Here is a 21,246-nt window from a genome sequence, read left to right on the forward strand (position 1 = left end):
TCTGCACAATATCATCCATACTTATAAATATTACTTTCATTTCTAAGAAATAGCTGAAATGATAGGTCTTTCCCCTTCTATGGAATGTTGTAACATAGATAATGTACACCTGCGATCAAGGATGTGGAACTGTTATTATATATAGTCATAATGCCAGTTTTTCTCATGATAAAATAATTTAATAAGCATACAGCATTATTAAGCATAGAAAGAGATCCCTTTATTTCTACCAGGAAGACATGTGGTTGCATTTAGAAGGGGCTTTATGTAAATATTTTTGAAAAATTTGTATATAAATGGGATGGAGTATAATAAAAAAAAAAAGGTATTAGAAACATTGATTTTGGAATGGGAGTCGAAATATCATCTAGTTATAAATTCTCATTCTGAGATTACTTCTCTCTTTACCCCGTCTCTCTTAAATCTTCTTTCACCTTTTCTTTAAGTTTGGAAAACAAAACTGAAGTGTTATTTTTTTTTATTGAAAGAATTTAGAAAACTAATTCTCTTGACAAATAAAGAGAATGCATTTTAATCTTTGTGTTATCACATATTTAACAATAAAATCCAGTACATGTACCTCAAACTCCAGCCCTTCCCAGGAAACAGAATGGCTCAATGGCTTGCTTGTGAAGGGCTAGAGAATTGGAGGGACTTTGGTGGCTCTGTATTCTCGGTCAGTATTGATATCAGAAATGGGGTGGTGACAATGGTAATACTAAAAAAGGGTTGTTGTCATTTTCTGAGACTAACTCTGATTCTCTCAGGATCATGAACAGGTAGCAGATGGTACATTCAGACAGGATGACTGGGGAGAGTGTGGTAGAGGATGGGCAGCATTAAGGGAAACTCCAAGTGAATGAGGCAGTACTGTGGTGTTAGTGCTCTACTGTTGGAGATGTCCTGATACAGCTGTGGCCTCCGGTAGAGGGACACAGCCCACAAAAGGACCTGGTGGGGAAGGAACCAGGAAAATCATCCCACTTCTATCTTACAATGTTCTGAAAGTGGAGGGCAAGAACCCCACTGGAAGCTGTAGGGATCCCACTGTAGCCAATGAAGGTCAGTCAGCTAGGGAACAGGGTAAGGTGAAGATGAGTGAAGAATTGATCTAGAGAGGAAAACAAAAAAATATTTGGCAGAGATCTCTAGTATGGCTCTTGTATGCCTTTTGGTTGCATCTTTCATTTTGCAGAGACCAGGATGTTTTTATTTTTATTAATTTATTTTTTATTGATTTTAGAGAGAGAGAAGAAGGGAGAGGGAGAGAAAGAGAGAGAAACATCAATGTGAGATAGAAACATTGATCAGTTGCCTCCCACACACCCCAACCTGCGACCCTTAGGTGCATGGAATGATGCTCCAACCAACTGAGCCACACTGGTCAGGGCACCAGGGTGTATATTTTAGAGAATAATGTCTTAGGTAGGATGCCAACTTAGGTGATATCACATCCCTAAAATTTTAACAACTCTTGCTATCCTGGTGCTTCTGCCCCAAAGAACTATGTTGCAATCAGGAACAAATACACTTCAGGTATCTTTGCCTGTTTTGCCTGAACTGACCTTTTCTCCCTGCCCATTCTGGAGAATTCTAATGACCTTTCCACAACTAGATTAAATTTCCCATTTAAGGTTTTTCTGTACTGATGCCATTTTCCTCTGACTAATCATTATTCCATTTGAATTCTCCTTTATATATAATATTCTTTTGAGCACATGTTTAATTTTCTTCTAGCTCCCCTCTCTTCCCCTCCATCCCCTCCTCACCCCCACCTCCCATGGCTACCCTACTCAGGTTTTTTGTTTTGGCTTTTTAGGTCCTACACTGTTTGACATTTAGTAGGTGTGCCATAGGAATTTGTTGACTCAAGTTTTCTGATGGCCTTGAGTTATAGATAAGCTACCACATACAGCCACCAGTAACAACAGACATTTTCTGAGCACTTACTTAGGACAATAGGTGAATAGGTCATGTTGTCACTTAAAGTTCCCTGTTTCCTAATCCCTTTTTGTTTGTTTGTTTGTTTGTTTTCTTTTCTTCTTCTTCTTCTTCTTCTTTTTTTTTTTTTTTTTTTTTTTTTGAGTGGAAGCTCTTGATTTTCTGTAGAGAAAGGTTAAAGAAGAAAGCCCCAGAGTTTCCAAAAGGGTTGATTAGTGACGCCGAGAATTGCACTTTTCTCTAAATCCAGAATTTGGCTTCTTTTTATTTTTTATTTATTTTTGGCCACTTTCTTCTTTATTTTGTCAGCTTGTGTGTACTATTTCATTGTAGTTTTCTGAACTTCTGGTATTCAACCGAGAGAGTGACATGATGCTGCCCTCAATGAAGATACTAGTTTCCTCACCTAAGAGAGGGCTTCTCTCACTGTGCTGCACCTCAGGTGGGCCACGGGGAACACAAGGTCTGAGACATGAGCGTGGATGTCAGAGGAAGGTGGCGCCGTGGCCTTCATCTTCTTACCCCCACTTCCTTTCCCTGTTAGCCAGCACGGAACTGCACTTGAGGAGAACAGATCTTTTTGCAAGTGGAGTTGCAAACCAGAGACTGAGTAGCTTAGTATAGAATCACAGCCCCAAATATTGACAGCGCACACTGTAAATGAAATGTTTTAATTGAAAATAGGTATGACTATGAATATCTTTTGGTGATCCTGGGTTAGAATAAACTTGAATCAGGTGGACCATACAGAGATGAGGCAGTAGTATATCATTGGTTTTACAGATTAGGATACGATTTTGGGGTAATTTTTAAAAAGTGATTCATTATTAATGGATTCAGAAGTGAAGTTCTCCTCTCCATCTCTGTTATTCATAGACGTATATACTTCCTGATCCTTGGTATACAATGCTGTGCTTTAGTTGTTTATTTTTTAAATATTTTTATTGGTTTCAGAGAGGAAGGGAGAGGGAGAGAGATAGAAACATCAATGATGAGAGAGAACCCTTGATAAGCTGCCTCCTACGCCTCACACTGGGGATCAAGCTGCAACCTGGGCATGTGCCCTGACTGGGAATCAAACCTTGACCTCCTGATTCATAGGTTGACACTCAACCACTGAGCCAAGCCGGCCAGGCTGCTGTGCTTTATTGTTCTCAGGCTTTTTACAGACTTAATGGAATTACTGAGATTCCCCTTGAATGTCTTGAAGAAATACCTTTCTGTCCATCAATCATCCTTGTAATTAAAGATCCATTTCTGGGAGGGGAGTTTCTTTTTGTGGACCTGTGTTACTTATGCAGTGTCCGGTCTCTTAGGAAAACAATTCAATAAGTCCACACATGGTCTAGCCAGTTCCTGTGGGGCGTCAGAAACGTTGTTCTAGAGCAGAAGGTGGAGAGGGTTAAAGTAGGGCAGATCCTTACTTAATGTGTGTCTACTAACTGGAGTGAACTAGGAGAGGATCAAAATAGGGACCTGAAACTCCAGTGGCTCAGTGATAGGGACAAAATGATAGCTGTCCTATTTTGTAAGAAATGGAAGGGAGGAAATTAGTAAGATAAAATTAACATGAAGATATCAAATTGGACACCAGTAAGTAGCATCCAATATAATGATCATCCAAAAACGGTGACAAATGAGAAAGGCAAAGGATCTTTGCCGGGGATGGATTTATTGGTGTCTGTGAGGAAGAACAAAGGTGTTAGCAGGGTGCCAAGTGGGCTAGTTACAGATAGCTGTCAGTAAGAGCCACACAAAGTGGGAATCAGGTCAGAATACTGAGTGAACTGGAGAACGACAACAATCGCGTGGGGATGAGGTCAGAATAACTCAAGCAATAAAAAGAAGAGACCGTGTACAGCGACTTTGAGGTAATGGAAAAATTTGTCACATTTATGAACCATAGATTAAGGACAACAGTGTTTTCTAACAGGGCAAGTAATTAGCAATGACCTGCAGCAAAAAGGAAGATATTTTGTAAGTTATTCCTCTTCTCTTTGTGGGGAAAAATAAAAATAACTTGTCCAATCCGTTAGCAAAAGAGGCTTTATCCCTTGTGAAGCTTTTAATGAAATGGGGAACAATAGGGGAGGTGAGGGTGAGTGAGAAAGTCTGGGCGGTACTACGAAACTACGTGTTTAAAAATATGTGTGACTAGCAGCATCCTTGGATTTAGGTTAATGAGTGATGCTAGTGCTACTCTTCTAGTTTGGCGGGGGGGAGGGGTGTACAAGTCTTGAGAGGTTATAAATTACAATGCATGTAGTTATTTATGTTTCTGAAGTCAGCATCTCTTCAATAACTACAAATCATTGAATCATTGATTAGTCATTTGTCAACATTCTAGTCATTAGCATTTAATCAAATTTAATTTAGTGTAAGGAAAAATTGTACTATAACAATTTAATTCCCTTTTAAAAGAATCTGTTACTCAGGAACTTGGTCCTCCATTCCAAACGAAATTTCTTTACTGGCTATATGGAGATAGTGAACATAGTAATATTGAAAGAATCCCACTTTGGCTTTTATAATATTCTCTTCTGATATGAATAGCAGGATGAATGGGGGTTTGTTATTTATTACTATTAAAAGGTTAACTTTAGGATTATGACTTCTCATTGAAAATGGAGGTATAATATTATTCAGTTTGATTATCTTTGCACAGCAACATATGTGTGCATATTCATATGTACACATATATTCAAGTAACCATGTTCACTATTGTGTTATCCTTCTATTCCTGACAGAATAGTTTTACCTTTACTTGCTTTAAAGATTCAGGGCATCCAAAGGCATTTTGAAAAACATGGCTATAGTGTGGGGAAGGCAAAGAGTAAATTATGCATTCCTTAACGTGGTGGAAGACCCAAATGAATTTAAGATGTTAAGGTGCCTCACAAAAGAAGTGATTTGGAGAATTTTCAAGTGGTGCTGAAACAACAACACTTTATACCTACATAGGCTTTTGTTGCCACACATTTTCTCATTTGTTCAAGATGCTGTGATTCGGATGTGGCAGAAATCACATTGCCATTGTACATATGGGAAACAGGCTGAGTGACTTGCTGAAGGACAGTTAGTCCATGTTAGGTGAGACTGTGAGGAACCTGAGATTTCACACAAGCGAGCTTGTTACTGTCTCATGTGTAGTGGCAGAAACAGACTCCGGAGTAAGAGGTGAAGGACTTTCATTACTCACAGTACGATGAGCATTGTGAACTGCATGTTGATTTAACAGCTTTCCCCCCTCAATCCAATAGAGGCAGTGCAGGTAGACCAATCCTTGTATGGATGCTGTGCAGGCAGTGGGATATGAAGAAACACTTAGCTTGGGAGTTCACTGTTTGTATGGAAAGCAGAAGCAAGCCAACTCTTGGCCAAGTGGAAGGCATTCTCTCTAAAGTTGCTGGCTGCAAATATAACCTTGAGAAAGGTTCCATGAAGAGAGCTGTCAGGGGCTTGCATTCTTTATTTTTTTTTTTTTTAATATATTTTTATTGATTTCAGAGAGGAAGGGAGAGGGAGGGAGAGATAGAAACATCAATAATGAGAGAGAATCATTGACTGGCCCACTGCTGCATGCCCCACTCTGGGGATTGAACCGGGACCTCCTTGTTCATAGGTCAATGCTCAAACACCGAGCCACGCTGGCTGGGTAGGGTCCTGCATTCTTGGGATACACAGCAAGAATGTGCAGGAATGCTCAGGTCTCTTCCAACAATTAAAGGTTAAATGCAGTTTTGCTGACTTTTGTGACTAAAACTCTAGCTGAAAGGGTAGCAAGTATAAGCCATTCCCCCTAAAAAATGTTTAGCTTCATATTTCTCTGCCTATCCAGGACATCTTGAAAGTAATCCTTTGGCTTATTTGATATTCTCCATCACTAAAACCAGTTATGGTTATGAAGAAGGTGGAGAACAGAAAAGAGGCCCCAATTTAAGGACTGGTCTCAGTCCCAGAATCTACTCTAACCTTTGCAGCTACTGCCACTGCAAGGAGCCCAGATAATGTTTTCACCAGTGAAGTTCCTTGTGCTTCTGGCCACAGGAACATTTACTATAAAAATTGGAGCACATAATAAGCCGAAACCGGTTTGGCTCAGTGGATAGAGTGTCGGCCTGTGGACTGAAAGGTCCCAGGTTCGATTCCGGTCAAGGGCATGTACCTGGGTTGCAGGCACATCCCCATTGGGAGATGTGTAGGAGGCGGCTGATCGATGTTTCTCTCTCATCGATGTTTCTGACTCTCTATCTCTCTCCCTTCCTCTCTGTGAAAAATCAATAAAATATATTAAAAAAAAATTGGAGCACATAATAAGAACCACAGAGAAATAAAGAACAAGTGATTTCACTAATAGTAGATATACAGTATGAAGGAAAAAAGGTCATTTATTGATGCTTCTTTTAAGTCAGGATTTAGCTGTTCTTAAAGGAATAATTATAATATAATTTGAAGTTAGAAAGAACCTTACTAGTAGGAACCTTAAGAATGTCAAATCTAGGCTCCTTATCTTATCGATTAGAAAATTGAGACATAGAATGGTTAAATGATTGCTCAAGATCAAGTTTCTAGTAACAGAGTAAAGTGATGGAGCACAAGTTACATTATTGTGATGACTGCATACTTGGTATTGGAATGTCACCCCATTTAACTAGAGCATGCTATAAGATTCAGTCAATAAAAATTTGTTGAATTACTTTGTCTTATAAATGAATAAATATGTTCTCTGTCTTCAAAGAATTTATTTAATAGTGTAACAGCAAGAATTCAAGTTGATATATAGTATTCTAAAATCATGTGTAAATTGCCTAGATTAATTCAAGCTTGGGGGAAGGAGGCAGCACTTTAGAAAAGTATGTAGAGACTAGAGGCTCAGTACATGAAAATTCGTGCACTTGTGGGGAGGGGCGGGGGATCCCTCAGCCCAGCCTGCACCCTCTCACAGTCCGGGAGCCCTCAGGGGATATCCTACTGACAGCTTAAGCCACAGTCTGACCTCCCTCTGCGGGAGGTTACCAGGCGGGCCGATCAGGGGATGGCGCCACCCCCATCACCCCGCCGCTACTGCTGCCGCTGGCCTCCATCTGCAGGAGGCAACTGGGCAACTGATCAGGGGATAGCACCAGTGGGCATGGCCCCGCCCCACACCCCATCACCCCTTGGCTGCTGCTGGTCGCTGCCACCTCCCCCACCCCTATCGCTGTCCCCTCCCTCTGCCTGCTGGCACTGCCTGCTCGCCAGCCCCGCCCCCCTGCCGACTGGTTGTTCCGCCATTCGGTTGATTTGCATATTAGGCTTTTATTATATAGGATGTTTGAGCTAAGTCTTAAAGAATTACAAAGAGGTTTCTAGAAAGAGAAATGGAGGGAGAGCATTCCAAGCAGAGAGAAAACCACTGTCATGATAGATGATATGCACAAGCTGACCAAGACATGGTCAGTGGTTTGGTGTAGCTTGGTGTGACTAGACTTGAGAATGGACTAATAGGTAGAATCCTAATTAGGAAAATCTTAGAGACCATGCGAAACAATAGGAGCATTTTGGGGGGAAACAGACATTTTAAGGTAAATTGGCATATGAGGTATAAGGGGAAAAGATGGGTTCATAAATCAGAATCAGTTGAAAATAGGGATGTCACAAAAACCAACTTGTTATAAAGAATTGAGAAATATGATGTTTGAAGGGCAGCAGTATATGCCATCCCCAGGTATGCCACTTTGAAATATTTTGAGTGAAAGGCAATTAAAAAGCAGCAACAAGAAAATATCTGTCCTCCCCCTATTTGCCTAAAAGCAGGACATGTATTTGTAAAGGTGTTAGCCCTCCCCCCTCTCTCTGGAAGCACAGAAGTTAATCACTGGATATGGCATCAGAAGAATCTACCTAACAAACTCTAACTAGCCCTGGTCTTCCATTAGTTTCTCTCTATATTTATGTATTTTCCCACAATTTGCTGTCCTAGAAACTCAGTCCTTTTCCCTTTTGTTAAGATGTTATAAAAATCCAAGTTCTAACCACCTTCTGAGTTGCTCATCACTCATTCCCATGTGTATGCGTGTTAATAAACTTCATATTGATCAACTTCAATTTGTTTTTTGTTTGTTAATCTTCTGTCAGTCTAATTTACAGGAGAGCCTGGGAGGGTAGAGGGAAACGTTTTTCTCCTTTATAAGTTGTAAATAGGATCAAGTGCTTAGGAGAGATCAGTGATGTAGGATGAAGCCTAAAAAGGGTCTACTCTATTTGGAGATAGAAAGGCCATTGGCGCCTTCTGCCTGAGCAGTTTCACTGGAGTGTGAGAGCAGGCGGAATGGGTGCTATAGATTGAGGGAACGATTCAGATGTGAGAAAATGGACACAACCTTTGTTTATCTCCTCTCATCATAAAACTGAATAATTGACAGCTCAAGTCATGTTCTGTTTCAAACTTTTAACCTTCACAGACTGTTTTAACAGATTTTTTTTTTTCCTGTATGGCTTTCCACGGGCTTTTCCTTTCAGATCCCATGCCATTGGTCGATGGCCCACAAAGGATAAAAGGTTCCATACCTCATGCTAATAAAAAAAGCACATTCTCTAGCAAAACTGTCACTATTTTCCATAACAGCCTCACCCTGCCTACATTCATTTCCAATGTGTCATTTTTCAAAAAACCATCTCCATTAGCAAGGTCATATGATAGATAGAACCCCCATTTTTGTTGTCCTTTATAATTTTTAAAAATATATTTTTATTGATTCTTAAAGAGAAAGAAAGGGAGAGGGGGGCGAGAGAGATATAGAAACATCGATGAAAGGGAAACATCAACATTGATTGGCTGCCTCCTGTACACTCCCTGCTGGGGATTGAGCCTGCAACCCAGGCATGTACTCTGACCAAGAATCAAACCAGTGACCTACTGGTGCATGGGTCAATGCTCAACAACTGAACAACACTGGTCAGGCGATAATGTAATTTTTCTATGTAATATTAGAATGTTATCCTAAATATTTATGACATAAGTTTTATGAATGATTGTTTTTTTCAAGAAGCAGTCAAATATACCTAGTTGTATGATTACACATTTAAAAAGCCTTCAAGGATTTTTCTTTATTGCTTGGTGTTGATGCTAGCCAAAATGTTAACATTGATTATTTCTTAGTGTTGGAATTAGGTGTTTTTAATGTTCTTATTTTTATGTAAAAATATTAAGAAAAAGTGTATCTCAAAGTATTTAGAGGAATACATGTCTGATTCAATTTTAGTCTTCTCTTTCTGAGAAGCGTTGGTGTATTTTGTCTACACATAAGCTCAAATTATAGTTTTAAAATTGAGGTTTGTAGCCGTACAAACTCCTTACATTATTAAAACAGGTGATTTGGGTTGGATTAGAATTTCATCTGAGAATTCTTGACTGGAGTATAAATGTAGGTATTTGGAGAGTTTAGCATGCTAATTTTTGAAGGGGAATTGAAAAAGTGAATATAGTCCTAAACTTTGAAGTATAGTCAGCTTCCAATTATATGCATGTAGGGGAGACCATCCCCTCTTAGGTGAGAGTGTGTCAGACCTGCTGGGCAACTGCCATTGCCTGGTTGCGGTAGAAAAGGATTCTGCCCATCTTGTTGGTTTTTAAAGCCATTCTCTCTCTCTGCCCAGGCAAATGAATGGAATTGCGCATCATTGCTTCAAATGCAAACTCCTCCCCATTAGCAAGGATTATAAATCAGATGAATGGAGGTTAGGAGATTAAGTTCTGAATGACACTGGAATTCTAAATTGGCTGTTATATCTGCAGTTCAAGTGGCAACTATTCTTTGTTCTGTTGAAATGAAATTGAAAGTATCTCAGCCAAACCCTGGCTGGTGGCTCAATGGTTAGTGTGGTGGCCTGCACACCAAAGGGTCTCAGGTTTGATTCCTGGTCAAGGGGACACATACCTGGGTTGCAGGTTCCATCCTGGCCCCAGTCAAGTGGGGGAGGCAGCCAATCAATGTATCTCTCTCTCATCAATGTTTCCCTCTCTCTTTCCTTCCTTTCTTTTCCTCTTCCTCTTTCCCTCTCTCCCTTCCATGCTCTCTACAATTCAATGGAAAAAAAATATCCTCAGGTGATAATTTAGCAACAACAAAAAGAAAGTTATAACCATAGTCAAATAAGTTAGCCTATGGTTATAACTACTTATAATTAATACAGAACTGATTTCAAACTTTTCATTTAGATAGTGTATTTATTTTTATCTGTCTTATTACATGGGATTTATTAAGCTTCATAGTAAAGCTATTGGTCAAGCAAGGAGAAAGCAGAATCCTGGGGTAAATGTGGTAGCTTTCAGGAAAGAGAACAGCCTGGGCTCAGATATGACTTTATGTTGGAATGCAAACCATTCGTGGCATCTTCTCAAAGAAGTGAAATCTAAACAGAGATTGTAAACAGGAGATGTTCAGGCTGGAGAAGGAGTTGGGAATTGAGAGGGTGGAGAAGAGTAAGCCAGGAACAGAGAACAGCATATTTTAAGACATAGAGGCCAAAGAGGGCATACCTTGTTAGTGAAACTGGTTTAAAAGAAATCATCTCCACCAAGAATCCTTTCATGAAAGCATGGAGCATGGCAAAAGGAGAGGCTGCAGAGAGATTTAGGGCCTTACTGAAGGGTTTTAAGTAAGGTAGTTACCTGATCAACTTCATATTTTATAAATATCACTAATATCACAGGGTGTGGAACAGGTCAGGGGGCCAAGACTAGATGACTGCTGAGGAGACTTTTGCAATAATCCAAGTAAGAGATAATGGTAGCCTTGATAAGGGTGGTGCTGGTGAGGAAGGAGAGAAATGTGTGGGCTCGAGAGCAATTTCAGAGATAATTAATAATAGCTCTTGCAGACAGATTAGATAGATGGAGCAGGAGAGGGAGTCATTGAGGTTGACTCTCCTGTTTCTGACTTGGCAACAGTCGGAACAGTGATTCCCCCGAGGAGATGGGGTTTGTTTGGGTTTCCTCCCCTTGGCTGGATGCAGTGAGATAGGAACAGAGGAGTTTGGAGAGAAGAGAGTATTAATTTTGAGAAAAACAGGAAATGTGGAATCAGAAAGCTCAAGTTGCTACTACAATGGGCTGCTTTTATAGTTCACAACGTAGCTCCTTATAAGAAACCCTTTGTTTTGTATATATATATATTTAAATATTTAATCTGTGTAACAGTGCATAAATATTATTTTTCTCTCTCTCCTTTTTATAATAAACTATACTGCAGTCAAATCATGTTAGATCTAAAAGGAACCTTGGAAATGACCCTTTCTTTCCACAAGTGAGGAGACTGGAACTCTGAGAGAAGACCATGTGTTATGCAGTGGTTCTCAACCTTCTGGCCCTTTAAATACAGTTCCTCATGTTGTGACCCAACCATAAAATTATTTTCGTTGCTACTTCATAACTGTCATGTTGCTACTGTTATGAATCGTAATGTAAATATCTGATATGCAGGATGGTCTTAGGTGACCCCTGTGAAAGGGTCGTTTGACTGCCAAAGGGGTCGCGACCCGCAGGTTGAGAACCGCTGCTTTAGAGGAACAGAAGTAACAGAACCCAGGTCTCCTAGCGGCCACTCCATTGCTCTTTCCATTGTACCTAGCTAGCTTCACAATGAGCATTGCATCCTATTACAACAAATACACGAAGGTAAAGACTTTATACTAGTAAAAGAAAAACACCATTATCCTAGAGGAAAGAAAATTGCATTAACAAATATATTCATTTTTTTGGCAGAATAGAATACTGTTTTAGATAACTAGGGTTGCAGATGTCTAGTCCCTTCTAAGTATTGTCTTTCCTATCCTTCCATTGACCATTCATCCTGATGAAGCAGAAGGGGCTGAAACCAGGAGATCTGGGCGTAGGTTTGACTTTAACTCTGAAAAATAGGTGAACTGGTTCTACTTCCATAGGCCTGTTTCCATATCTGAAAAAATTAAAATGTGGGACCAGAATCCTTTAAAATACTTTCTTTGCTCTGTCTTTATCATTTCATATTTTCCATCACTGGTTGCCTTTCCTTTCTTCCTTAAACTGCTTCTCCTCCGTGGCAAATAGAAACTTCTTAAAAACCCAGGTACAAGAAGTCAGTAGTGATGGGTGTGTTCAGGATGGTCCTGTTTACAGCATGAATAGAAGAGGGCCAGATTTTGGGTTATTATGTTCACATATCATTGTATTTACTGTCCTTCTTTGAAAATAAAAATAGGCCTTGGCATTAGGAAGAGAGGCAGAAGAAGAAGACTCTGGAGTAGATCGGGGTGGGGGTTTGGTGCTATGTTCTTCCAAGTGCAGTCAGGAAGCCCGAGGAGCTGTACCTGGTGATTCATGGGTTTTGGAGAGAAAATACTGTATTTATTTTGTAGTAAATTTGAGAAATTTGTTTTTATTTTTAATTTTAAGTAAAATCTGCTTTTTGTGTATGCCATACTATATGGCAACTCAATATCGTACATGCATATCATTTGCAAATGAATACACATACACATATGTTGTGGGAATATGCGTAAACACATTAAGCTGACAGAAGGATGTGTTCAAACAAGTTTGGAAACCACTGGTGAAGAGGCCTTGCTTGGGGCGATGGGTGCACGGAACAGTGCCCAGATGGGGTTTTGTTGAGTTGTACACTTGAAACCTGTATGGTTTTGTGAACCAATGTCATGAATTCAGTTAAAAAAAACTCACAGGCGAGTAAAAGGCATCAAGGTATCATCCATCTTGGAAATAAGAAAAATAACTCTAAAAAAAAATCAGCAACAAAGAGGATTTTGGTAGCAGAATTATTTAACTGAGTCTTTTACCTCTTACAGAGTTGAGGAAACATATTCACCCACAAAAATATGTTAATTTAATTTACTCTTGTTCCTGATTTTTGGTATTGCTAAGTAACTGACACTGAAATGGACTCAGTATAATTTATTTAAACTTTTCAGCAGAAGAAGCAGGCATGGATTACATTAGTGTTTTTTAAAAAAAAATTGGCCAGGAGTTTTTGTCCTATTTCTTAGTTTTTTTCCCCTTCAATTTATTATATCTTCTTTTATTTTTTCTTGACTATTTCTCACAGAATAAGACCACAACTTGCCAAAGAAAAGATTGAAGGATGCCATATTTGTACATCGGTCACACCGGGAGAACCGCAGGTCTTCCTAGGGAAAGACAAAGCCTTTACTTTCGATTATGTGTTTGACATTGACTCCCAGCAAGAACAGATCTACACTCATTGCATAGAGAAACTAATTGAAGGTTGTTTTGAAGGATACAATGCTACAGTCTTTGCTTACGGACAAGTAAGTACCAAATTATTTTCATAGAGCTGTAACTGTTCAGAAGTGTCAATTCAGTTGCACTTTCATTATTGTTCTTTGAGGTTATGTTATTATGAGCAAGCACATATTTTTCTCCATTGCTTTATTCAGACTGGAGCTGGTAAAACATACACCATGGGAACAGGATTTGATGTGAACATCATCGAGGAAGAACAGGGTATTATTTCTCGTGCTGTTAAACACCTTTTCAAGAGCATTGAAGAAAAAAAACACACCGCAATGAAAAATGGGCTTCCTCCTCCAGATTTTAAAGTGAATGCACAATTCTTAGAGGTAAAGGACTAATTGTGTCATTCGTTTATTTTAAATTTTGTCCTTGAGACCATAGACTTTATGATTTTATGCTTCTGGCTTCTGGTACAGTGTTTTGCACAGAGTGCTCAATAAATGTTTTAGTAAATGAACATTAGGTCATAGGTAGCAGGAAGAATAGACAATAGATAAGTATTCCTTATTTGTTGGCTTTTAAGATTATAAACACTTGGCCAGTGTCCATAGAGTAAAAGAATTAATATTGTTTATTTCAGAATCTCTCTGGACCCTATCTATAATTACTGTTATAATGTAGGTAGGCTCACAAAGTGCTGGAAACTCAGTGATTAAGACCGAAAGGGAGGGAGAGAACATGAGGAATAATAGGACTAAGGCTGCAGCACTAGTCTGGCTGCAGCACTAGTCTGGCTGCAGAAGCTGGTATTCCTGCAAGGATAGGCAGATGTTTTGATGCAAAGTCCGAAGGTTGGGGCAGGTTTGGATTCATTTAGGTCAGTGTAGTCTGGTGGGAGGGACATGACAATCAAAGGACATGTCGGATATGAGTAATATTGCAGTTAGGTGAATGGTGGGTGACATTATAATTCTGGGTGCTTCATTCAAAGAATGTTCTAGTTTAATTCTAGTCTGGATAACCTGAACTAATATTTGGTCATTGATGAAACATTTTATTTGACATTATACAGCACAAAATAGAAAACAATTCAAATTAACAGCAGTTACCTTACTGCTGATTTTAATAGCCATCCCAATTTAGTAAAAACCAAAGCAAGATAAGTAACTGATGGAAAAAGAAAAAAAAAAGTTCTTCCATCTTCCCTTTTACTCTCCAAAATGTTGCTGGGCATTGAGACTTTAAAGCATACTGATAGAAAAATGGTGTGTGCATCCTCTTCCAAGGAGTAGCTCAATCTTGTCAGTCTCTATTGACACAGAAACACTAATATCATTGCCAACCTTGCAAACATTAAGTATTAAGTTTTAGATACATTAAGAAAGGCTGTAGGGCAATAAGAAATATATTTTTAGCTTAAGTAGTAAAACCTCTTAAAATCTTAATTAGGATTTGTCTACATTTGGTACATATTTCTTAGAGTTTGCTTATATTTATAAACTAGAGGCTCAGTGCATGAATTTGTGCACAGGTGGGGTCCAGCTGGCCCAGCCCCAATTGGAGTGGATAGGGACCAGGCCTGTTGGGAGGAGGAGATGGAGGGAGGTTGGCTGGCTGTCCTGCCCTCATGGGAGCCCGATCAGGGCCAGGCTGGCTGGGGGGAGGGGCAGAAGGCGATTGGCTGGTGGGCCCTACCCCCGATTGATGTGGGGGGGGGCCGATTGGGGGTAGAGCTGGCTGGGGGGGAGGGGCAGAAGGTGATTGGCTGGTGGGCCCTACCCCTGATTGGTGTGGGGGGGCCGATTGGGGGTGGAACTGGCTGGGGGGGAGGGGCAGCAGATCTGGGGTAGGGCCTCCAGGGGGAGGGGCTACAGGAGGTTGGCTGGCCGGCCCCACCCCTCAATCAGGCCGGCTCACTGGCCATAGTGGGCATCATAATGACTGGTCATTATGGTCATTACAGCATTTCGGTCACTGGCTTTTTATATATATATAGATATTTATCACTTGCAAAGGATTAATAGATCATTTTAGCTAGCTCTCAACTTGATTACATTCTTTACTGTTCTTACTCTTATAAAGAAACCTGACATTCATTTGAATTTGTAATAATAATTGCCTCATTCATTTTTTACCTATTTTGAAGAAATATATGTCATTTTGAAGAACTTTTAAGATATATTTGAAAGATAACATTATGCACTACATGTTGTTAAGCCATGAGGCAATTTCTTCTAAATGTAAACCTGCAATATTTCTTTTTGATAGCTGTACAATGAAGAGGTCCTTGACTTATTTGATACCACACGTGATATTGATGCAAAAAATAAAAAATCAAATATAAGAATTCATGAAGATTCAACTGGAGGAATTTATACTGTGGGAGTTACAACACGTACTGTGAATACAGAATCAGAGGTGACATTCATATTATAGTTAAAATAGGGCATATTTGGCTTTATTTAATATTCAGCTTTGCTTATAGTTTGCTTAAGATCAAATTCTTAAATTTGTATTTTTAGGTGTAACATCTTGTAAAAATCTTGCCTTTTTTCCTCATATATTTTATATCAGGATTTTATTCTTAAAAATGTCACAGCTATGATAAAGTCACTTCATTTATTGTAGCATCAAAAGAGTCCAAGACACTGTATATATAGTTTTCTTTCACAGCTAGGAAAAGAGAGTTCTGTCATTAAAGGTGAAGGCTGGGACCACAATCCTTTTGCACCTTTTGCCTTCACATATATAGGATTTTACCATGGCTCCTAAAGGGAGACTGTTAAGAAAAGTTACAAAAATATTTTGACAGACGATACAGAGTAGCCTGAGTAATTCAAGATTTTGCTCAGTTTGTTCCCAAGTGTTCCACTGTAACAGTTTGGAATAAAAGCTGCAAATGTCAGCAAAAGGCAAACAATGGAATCTCAGTGTTTTCTCCTCTTTAAAAGATAATACGCTATTATACTGAGAAGTCCAGCTCAAAAAGTGCATGTAACTAAAATAATATGAAATTCCACATCCTTTACATCCCTCAACATAGTGGGTTTTAGCGTTAGCTCAGACTTCCTATTGTATGGTATCTTGCTTAAACATTGTTCTTTCTTCCCCTTTTCCAGATGATGCAGTGTTTGAAGCTGGGTGCTTTATCCCGGACCACAGCTAGCACGCAGATGAATGTTCAGAGCTCTCGCTCACATGCCATTTTTACCATACACTTGTGTCAAACCAGAATGTGTCCCCAAATAGATGCTGTGAGTTACTAGTTCTGATTTCTTTCTTTAAAAAAATATATTTTATTGATTTTTTACAGAGAGGGAGGGAGAGGAAGAGAGAGCTAGAAACATCGATGAGAGAGAAACATCGATCGGCTGCCTCCTGCACACTCCCCACTGGGGATGTGCCCGCATCCAAGGCACATGCCCTTGACCAGAATCGAACCTGGGACCCTTCAGTCTGCAGGCCGATGCTGTATCCACTGAGCCAAACCAGTTAGGGCACTAGTTCTGATTTCTTAAACTTTCAGTCATCTTTTCCCTAAAATCACATAAATCCCAGGAGAAGAGTACATTTGAACCACATTTAGTTTGTTTAATTATTTCCTTTCCCAATGAGATGTCTCTGATCCTGTTTAAGCTGAAGCTGGCTAACTGTGTAAGGTTTTGAAATAAATGTTTGGATATGTGTCTATGGCAGCCGGAAAGTAAGCTGTGGCCATGTGGTGATGGAGGTAGTCACCCGAGATGCTTTGCTTTTGGGGACTGTGTGCTATAGGTGTTCTTTTATTAATATAAGCAAAATCTTAGTTCATAACACCTGGGTCCTGACTGTCAAGTTTCTTTCTGACTTTGTTGTAAGCTTCTAATGCCAGCAGACATTTTTACATTTATAATTATTTGGCTATATGCCTCTGTGTGCGTGTGCGTGTGCGTGTGCGTGTCTGCATGTGTGTGTATATGTGTGTGTGTGTGTGTGTGTGTGTGTGGAAAGGGGTTAGAAGATATTTAGTCTCACATTAATAAAAATATTTTCAATTATTGTCCTCAATTGCAGGAAAATGCTACTGATAACAAGGTGATTTCTGAATCATCACAGATGAATGAATTTGAAACCCTGACTGCAAAGTTCCATTTTGTTGATCTGGCAGGATCAGAAAGACTGAAGCGAACTGGAGCCACAGGCGAGAGGGCAAAAGAAGGCATTTCCATCAACTGTGGACTTGTAAGACTAAGACTGAGGCTGTGTGCTGAGAATACATCAGAGATGTTCCATTGTTCTTTTCTCTTTTGTAATACTTAATACCCAAGTGGAAAGTCTTCATGCACTAAGCCGAGAAATGAGTTACCATAAACTCGTAAGCTTAGACATAATGCACTGAATTTTGATCTCATGATTTTTTAGTCTTTCACATTTCAAATTCTCTTCATGTATGTAAATTTAGTTGGATTAAAATTTATGATCTATTCAGAAAATAGTATATATTGTGGAAGGGAGTTACAAAATTCCACATTTAAAAACATTTCGAAGTAACATTTTTTTTGCTCACATTTTGTGACAGTCACTTTATTTTGGGAATTATAATCAATGTTTTTTAGTAGATTTTTTCAAAATGAGAACTTCTTAGATGTTAATAGGAATTAACTTTAATACCCTGCCATCTAGTGGTGCTTTTTATTGGAAAACACCTTGTGTTTATTAGCATAAAGTTTCTGTTATATGGAAGGAAAGGAGAGGAGGAAAGGAAAGGGGCCTTCTGGCACGCCCCCTACTGGGGATGGAGCCTGCAACCCAGGCATGTGCCCTGACTGGGAATGAACCTGCAATCTTTTGATGCATGGGATGATGCTCAACGACTGAGCCACACTGGCCAGGGTTGGAAGAAAAAAAATTTAGAGTAACTTTTTGTGTAATAAATCTTTTTTTTCTTATTGACTTCATTATAAAATTGGACATTTGTTCCTACATAAATGTAACGACGTACTTCTGTGATGCTCACAGCATCAGGGCAAGTGTGTTTCTACTTTGCTTCCCTCCCTAGAGCTGGGGCCTCCCAATCACATGTCCCTATTTTGCCATTGCCCAATATTTGCTCCTGGATGATGACAACCCTTCTGTGGGGGAATTGACAATTGAGGCTGATTAGACAGAGCCAGACCTCCCAACTCCGTCTTGATACCCATCTTGATGCTCCCACCATATGGTTGGATTTTGTGTTTAAGGGAGAGACCTGGGTCCTGAATTTTGTGTATTGTTCTGAATTTTTTAGGCGATAAAATAATGGTGGTATTTACATTTGTTCTATCAGGAAAAGACAAAAGCCACTGGTCTGTTTTCCTGATTAGGCTACTGAAGCATGTTCAGCTATATCTGGTCAAGTTTCAGTGCGGCCAGTAGTTCAAACTGTAGCCTCTCTGGGAGAGAGGGGCAAGGAGACAGTGTGATACGGATGCCATGCTCCGTTGGCCCTAACAAAGACATGGGTAGAGATGTTTGCATCACTAATGGGAAGTGTGACCCACATTTAGGCTAATGCTTATGCTGTGGGGGGTAGTTCAGTGACAGCAAGAAAGGCAGTAGGGGTGACAGGAGGAGTGACTAAAGAGTTCTGTGATTTGACATACTTCCTTTCAATATTGGATGCTTAGCTCGTAGAGTCATTGTATTTCTAAAGACAGCCGTACTTACATTAGGAATACCTTTTTCAGAGGAATCATAGTGATATGTTTATATTGGTTAAAGAAGCGTTTGTTTTCCCACAGGTAGCTGTATTTCAACAAGATACTGTTATGAAACTGTTGAACTACTTAAACATTTTATGTCTTCATTGAGTGGAGGAGAAGAATTTGCAACATGAATTGACAGTTTTCTGGGGACACAACCCGATGGTCTGATAGTTCTAGGGATGGTTAAAAGTCACCAATCTTGATTTATTTCTAAAGAAAATTTCTGAATAGAAGTTTCAGTATTTGTGAATTATGAATATATATAGAGTACTAAATTTTGAGTCAGTTTTAGTCAAATTTCATGTCAGTTTTTAATAGTTAATAAAGAAAACTTTGAGGTTTAGGTCATACTTCAAAATATAAATGTAAAAAAACCACACAAACCCAGACCTGAATGTTTTCAATTCTGTCCTGTCTCCATACTATTCTCTATAAGCCTTGGTTATTTAAAAGTGTTATAATTAGTACATTTTTATCATTTTCCTGTCTTTCTCTTTTAGTTGGCACTTGGCAATGTAATAAGTGCATTGGGAGACAAGAGCAAGAGGGCCACCCATGTCCCCTACAGAGACTCTAAGCTGACAAGACTGCTCCAGGATTCCCTCGGAGGTAACAGGTATGCATACGTGATTATCAGTGTTTGTGAATTTCAGTTACCCATTATTAATGTAAGTTTGTAAAGCAACTTATGAAAACTGGTTTTATTATAAAGCCAATTGATAGGATGAGGAACTAATAATTATTAACTACCTATGCCGGGAGCCGGTCCATGCTTGCTGTTTCAAGGGACCGGCATATATGGCATACTGTTCTTAATATGTTTGCTCACCTTGGCACTATGTGTTTTAACCAAGGTCTCCTCTCTGAGAAAGGTTGTTTCCCCAGGTAGGGATTTTCCCCTGAAGTTAGGGAGGGAATAAAACCTCTTAACTAAGTGCCAGGCGGGTAATTAATCACTTTAACTGTGAACAATCGTGCTTAAGCTACATAATCTTTACTCCCTGGAATGGAGATAAGAAACACCCTAACCTTTGTAATAGAGATTGATAGGATTGAATCAACTGGTATAAATACAGATGTAACAAGACAGCAAGACACAGAACTTAGAATACGGAACCAAGAGAGACAGAACCTAGGCACAGAACCTACACAGAACGTTCTCTAGAGACAGAAGAACTTCGTTGGAGAGAACATGGCAAAAGATCCTGGACAGAAACTGGCCTCAGAACCTAGAGACAGAACCTAGCGAGAGAACATGGCAAAAGATCCTGGACTGAACCTGACTACAGAAATTGGCAAGAGATCCTGACTAGAACTTGGCAACTGAACCTGGCTGGAGAACATGGACACAGAACCTGGCTGGAGATCCTAAGCAGAACTTCGCTGGAGATCCAGACCAGAACTTGGCTGGAGATCCTGGCTAGAGATCCTGGCTAGGCTGCTGATCAACTGAATGCTGTCTCTGTGTCATTCCTTCTTCGCCGACTCCATCCACACCTTTGGGGACCCCTGGACCCGCTGGGGCTGGACCCCGGCATACCTAAAATGTCTGAGGCTTTCTGTGTTGTTCTTCACATAGTCCTTGCAACCTCCCTTGAACTAGGTATTTTTATTCCTATTTTGTAGATAAGAAAATTGAAATTCAGAGAGTCATTGATTCACAGTCACTTAGCTTGTAAATGAAGTCCATAGCACGTGCTCTTTCTACTTTATCATTGTTTCTGCTTAAGTGCTTGTCACGTAGCATATGCCTAAAACAATTTTGTTGGAAAACAAATGCTGTCTAAGTAAACACAAAGTAATCTAAATATGCTTTATACTATTTTACAAAGTCTCCTAAAAATTAAACTTTTTTTTGCATGTGGAAAAACTTTTAAAAATGTCAGTTGAATGAAATATAGGGTATTTGCTGTTTATGAACTTTGTCAGCATCACTGATATTCCCTCCCTTTTCATATTTTGAATTATTCTGATATTTCATCAGCTAAACACATTATTTTGTAATGCATTCCTTTTTATAAACATCGACACGTTGGCTTTATGAGTAGAAACATTTTTGGCATTTAAATTCAAACAGTACAATTCAGCAAGTTATAGATAGCCGTTACATTTTTATTTATTCTTTTACAGTTAACAGAGTCTATTTCAGTGTTTTCAAGCTAAAGAATCTCAGCTTCTCCTCATCCATTTCCTTACTAGCTGGTAACTCTTCAAACAAGAAGACCTCTTTAGTGAGCATCAATTCCTGCTTAAAATTCTAAGACTGAACTCAACTTAAAAACATTGCACTTTGTATAAGCTTTGGGGAATAGAAGACCTTCATTTTGTGACATTAGTATAAATTATCTCAAA

The 21,246-nt window shown here is 39.3% G+C and overlaps 1 protein-coding gene across 19 annotated transcripts in view; it reads left to right on the top strand.

The window, feature by feature from the left end:
- Positions 1–21,246, top strand: part of KIF21A (kinesin family member 21A) — a 146,192-nt gene that overhangs the window by 63,478 nt on the left and 61,468 nt on the right. For 18 of the 19 annotated variants that reach the window (XM_036301519.1, XM_036301521.1, XM_036301524.1 and 15 more), the window contains exons 2-7: positions 13,023–13,245; positions 13,375–13,557; positions 15,440–15,589; positions 16,291–16,425; positions 17,225–17,392; positions 19,395–19,510. In XM_036301519.1, the coding sequence (XP_036157412.1) occupies positions 13,023–13,245; positions 13,375–13,557; positions 15,440–15,589; positions 16,291–16,425; positions 17,225–17,392; positions 19,395–19,510 (975 nt within the window). Of the gene's footprint in view, positions 1–13,022; positions 13,246–13,374; positions 13,558–15,439; positions 15,590–16,290; positions 16,426–17,224; positions 17,393–17,416; positions 17,526–19,394; positions 19,511–21,246 lie in introns of those variants that run through there. The other variant, XM_036301538.1, reaches the window with a different exon arrangement.

The sequence above is a fragment of the Myotis myotis genome, unplaced genomic scaffold (genome assembly GCF_014108235.1).
Source record: "Myotis myotis isolate mMyoMyo1 unplaced genomic scaffold, mMyoMyo1.p scaffold_m19_p_3, whole genome shotgun sequence".
NCBI classification, from domain to species: domain Eukaryota; kingdom Metazoa; phylum Chordata; class Mammalia; order Chiroptera; family Vespertilionidae; genus Myotis; species Myotis myotis.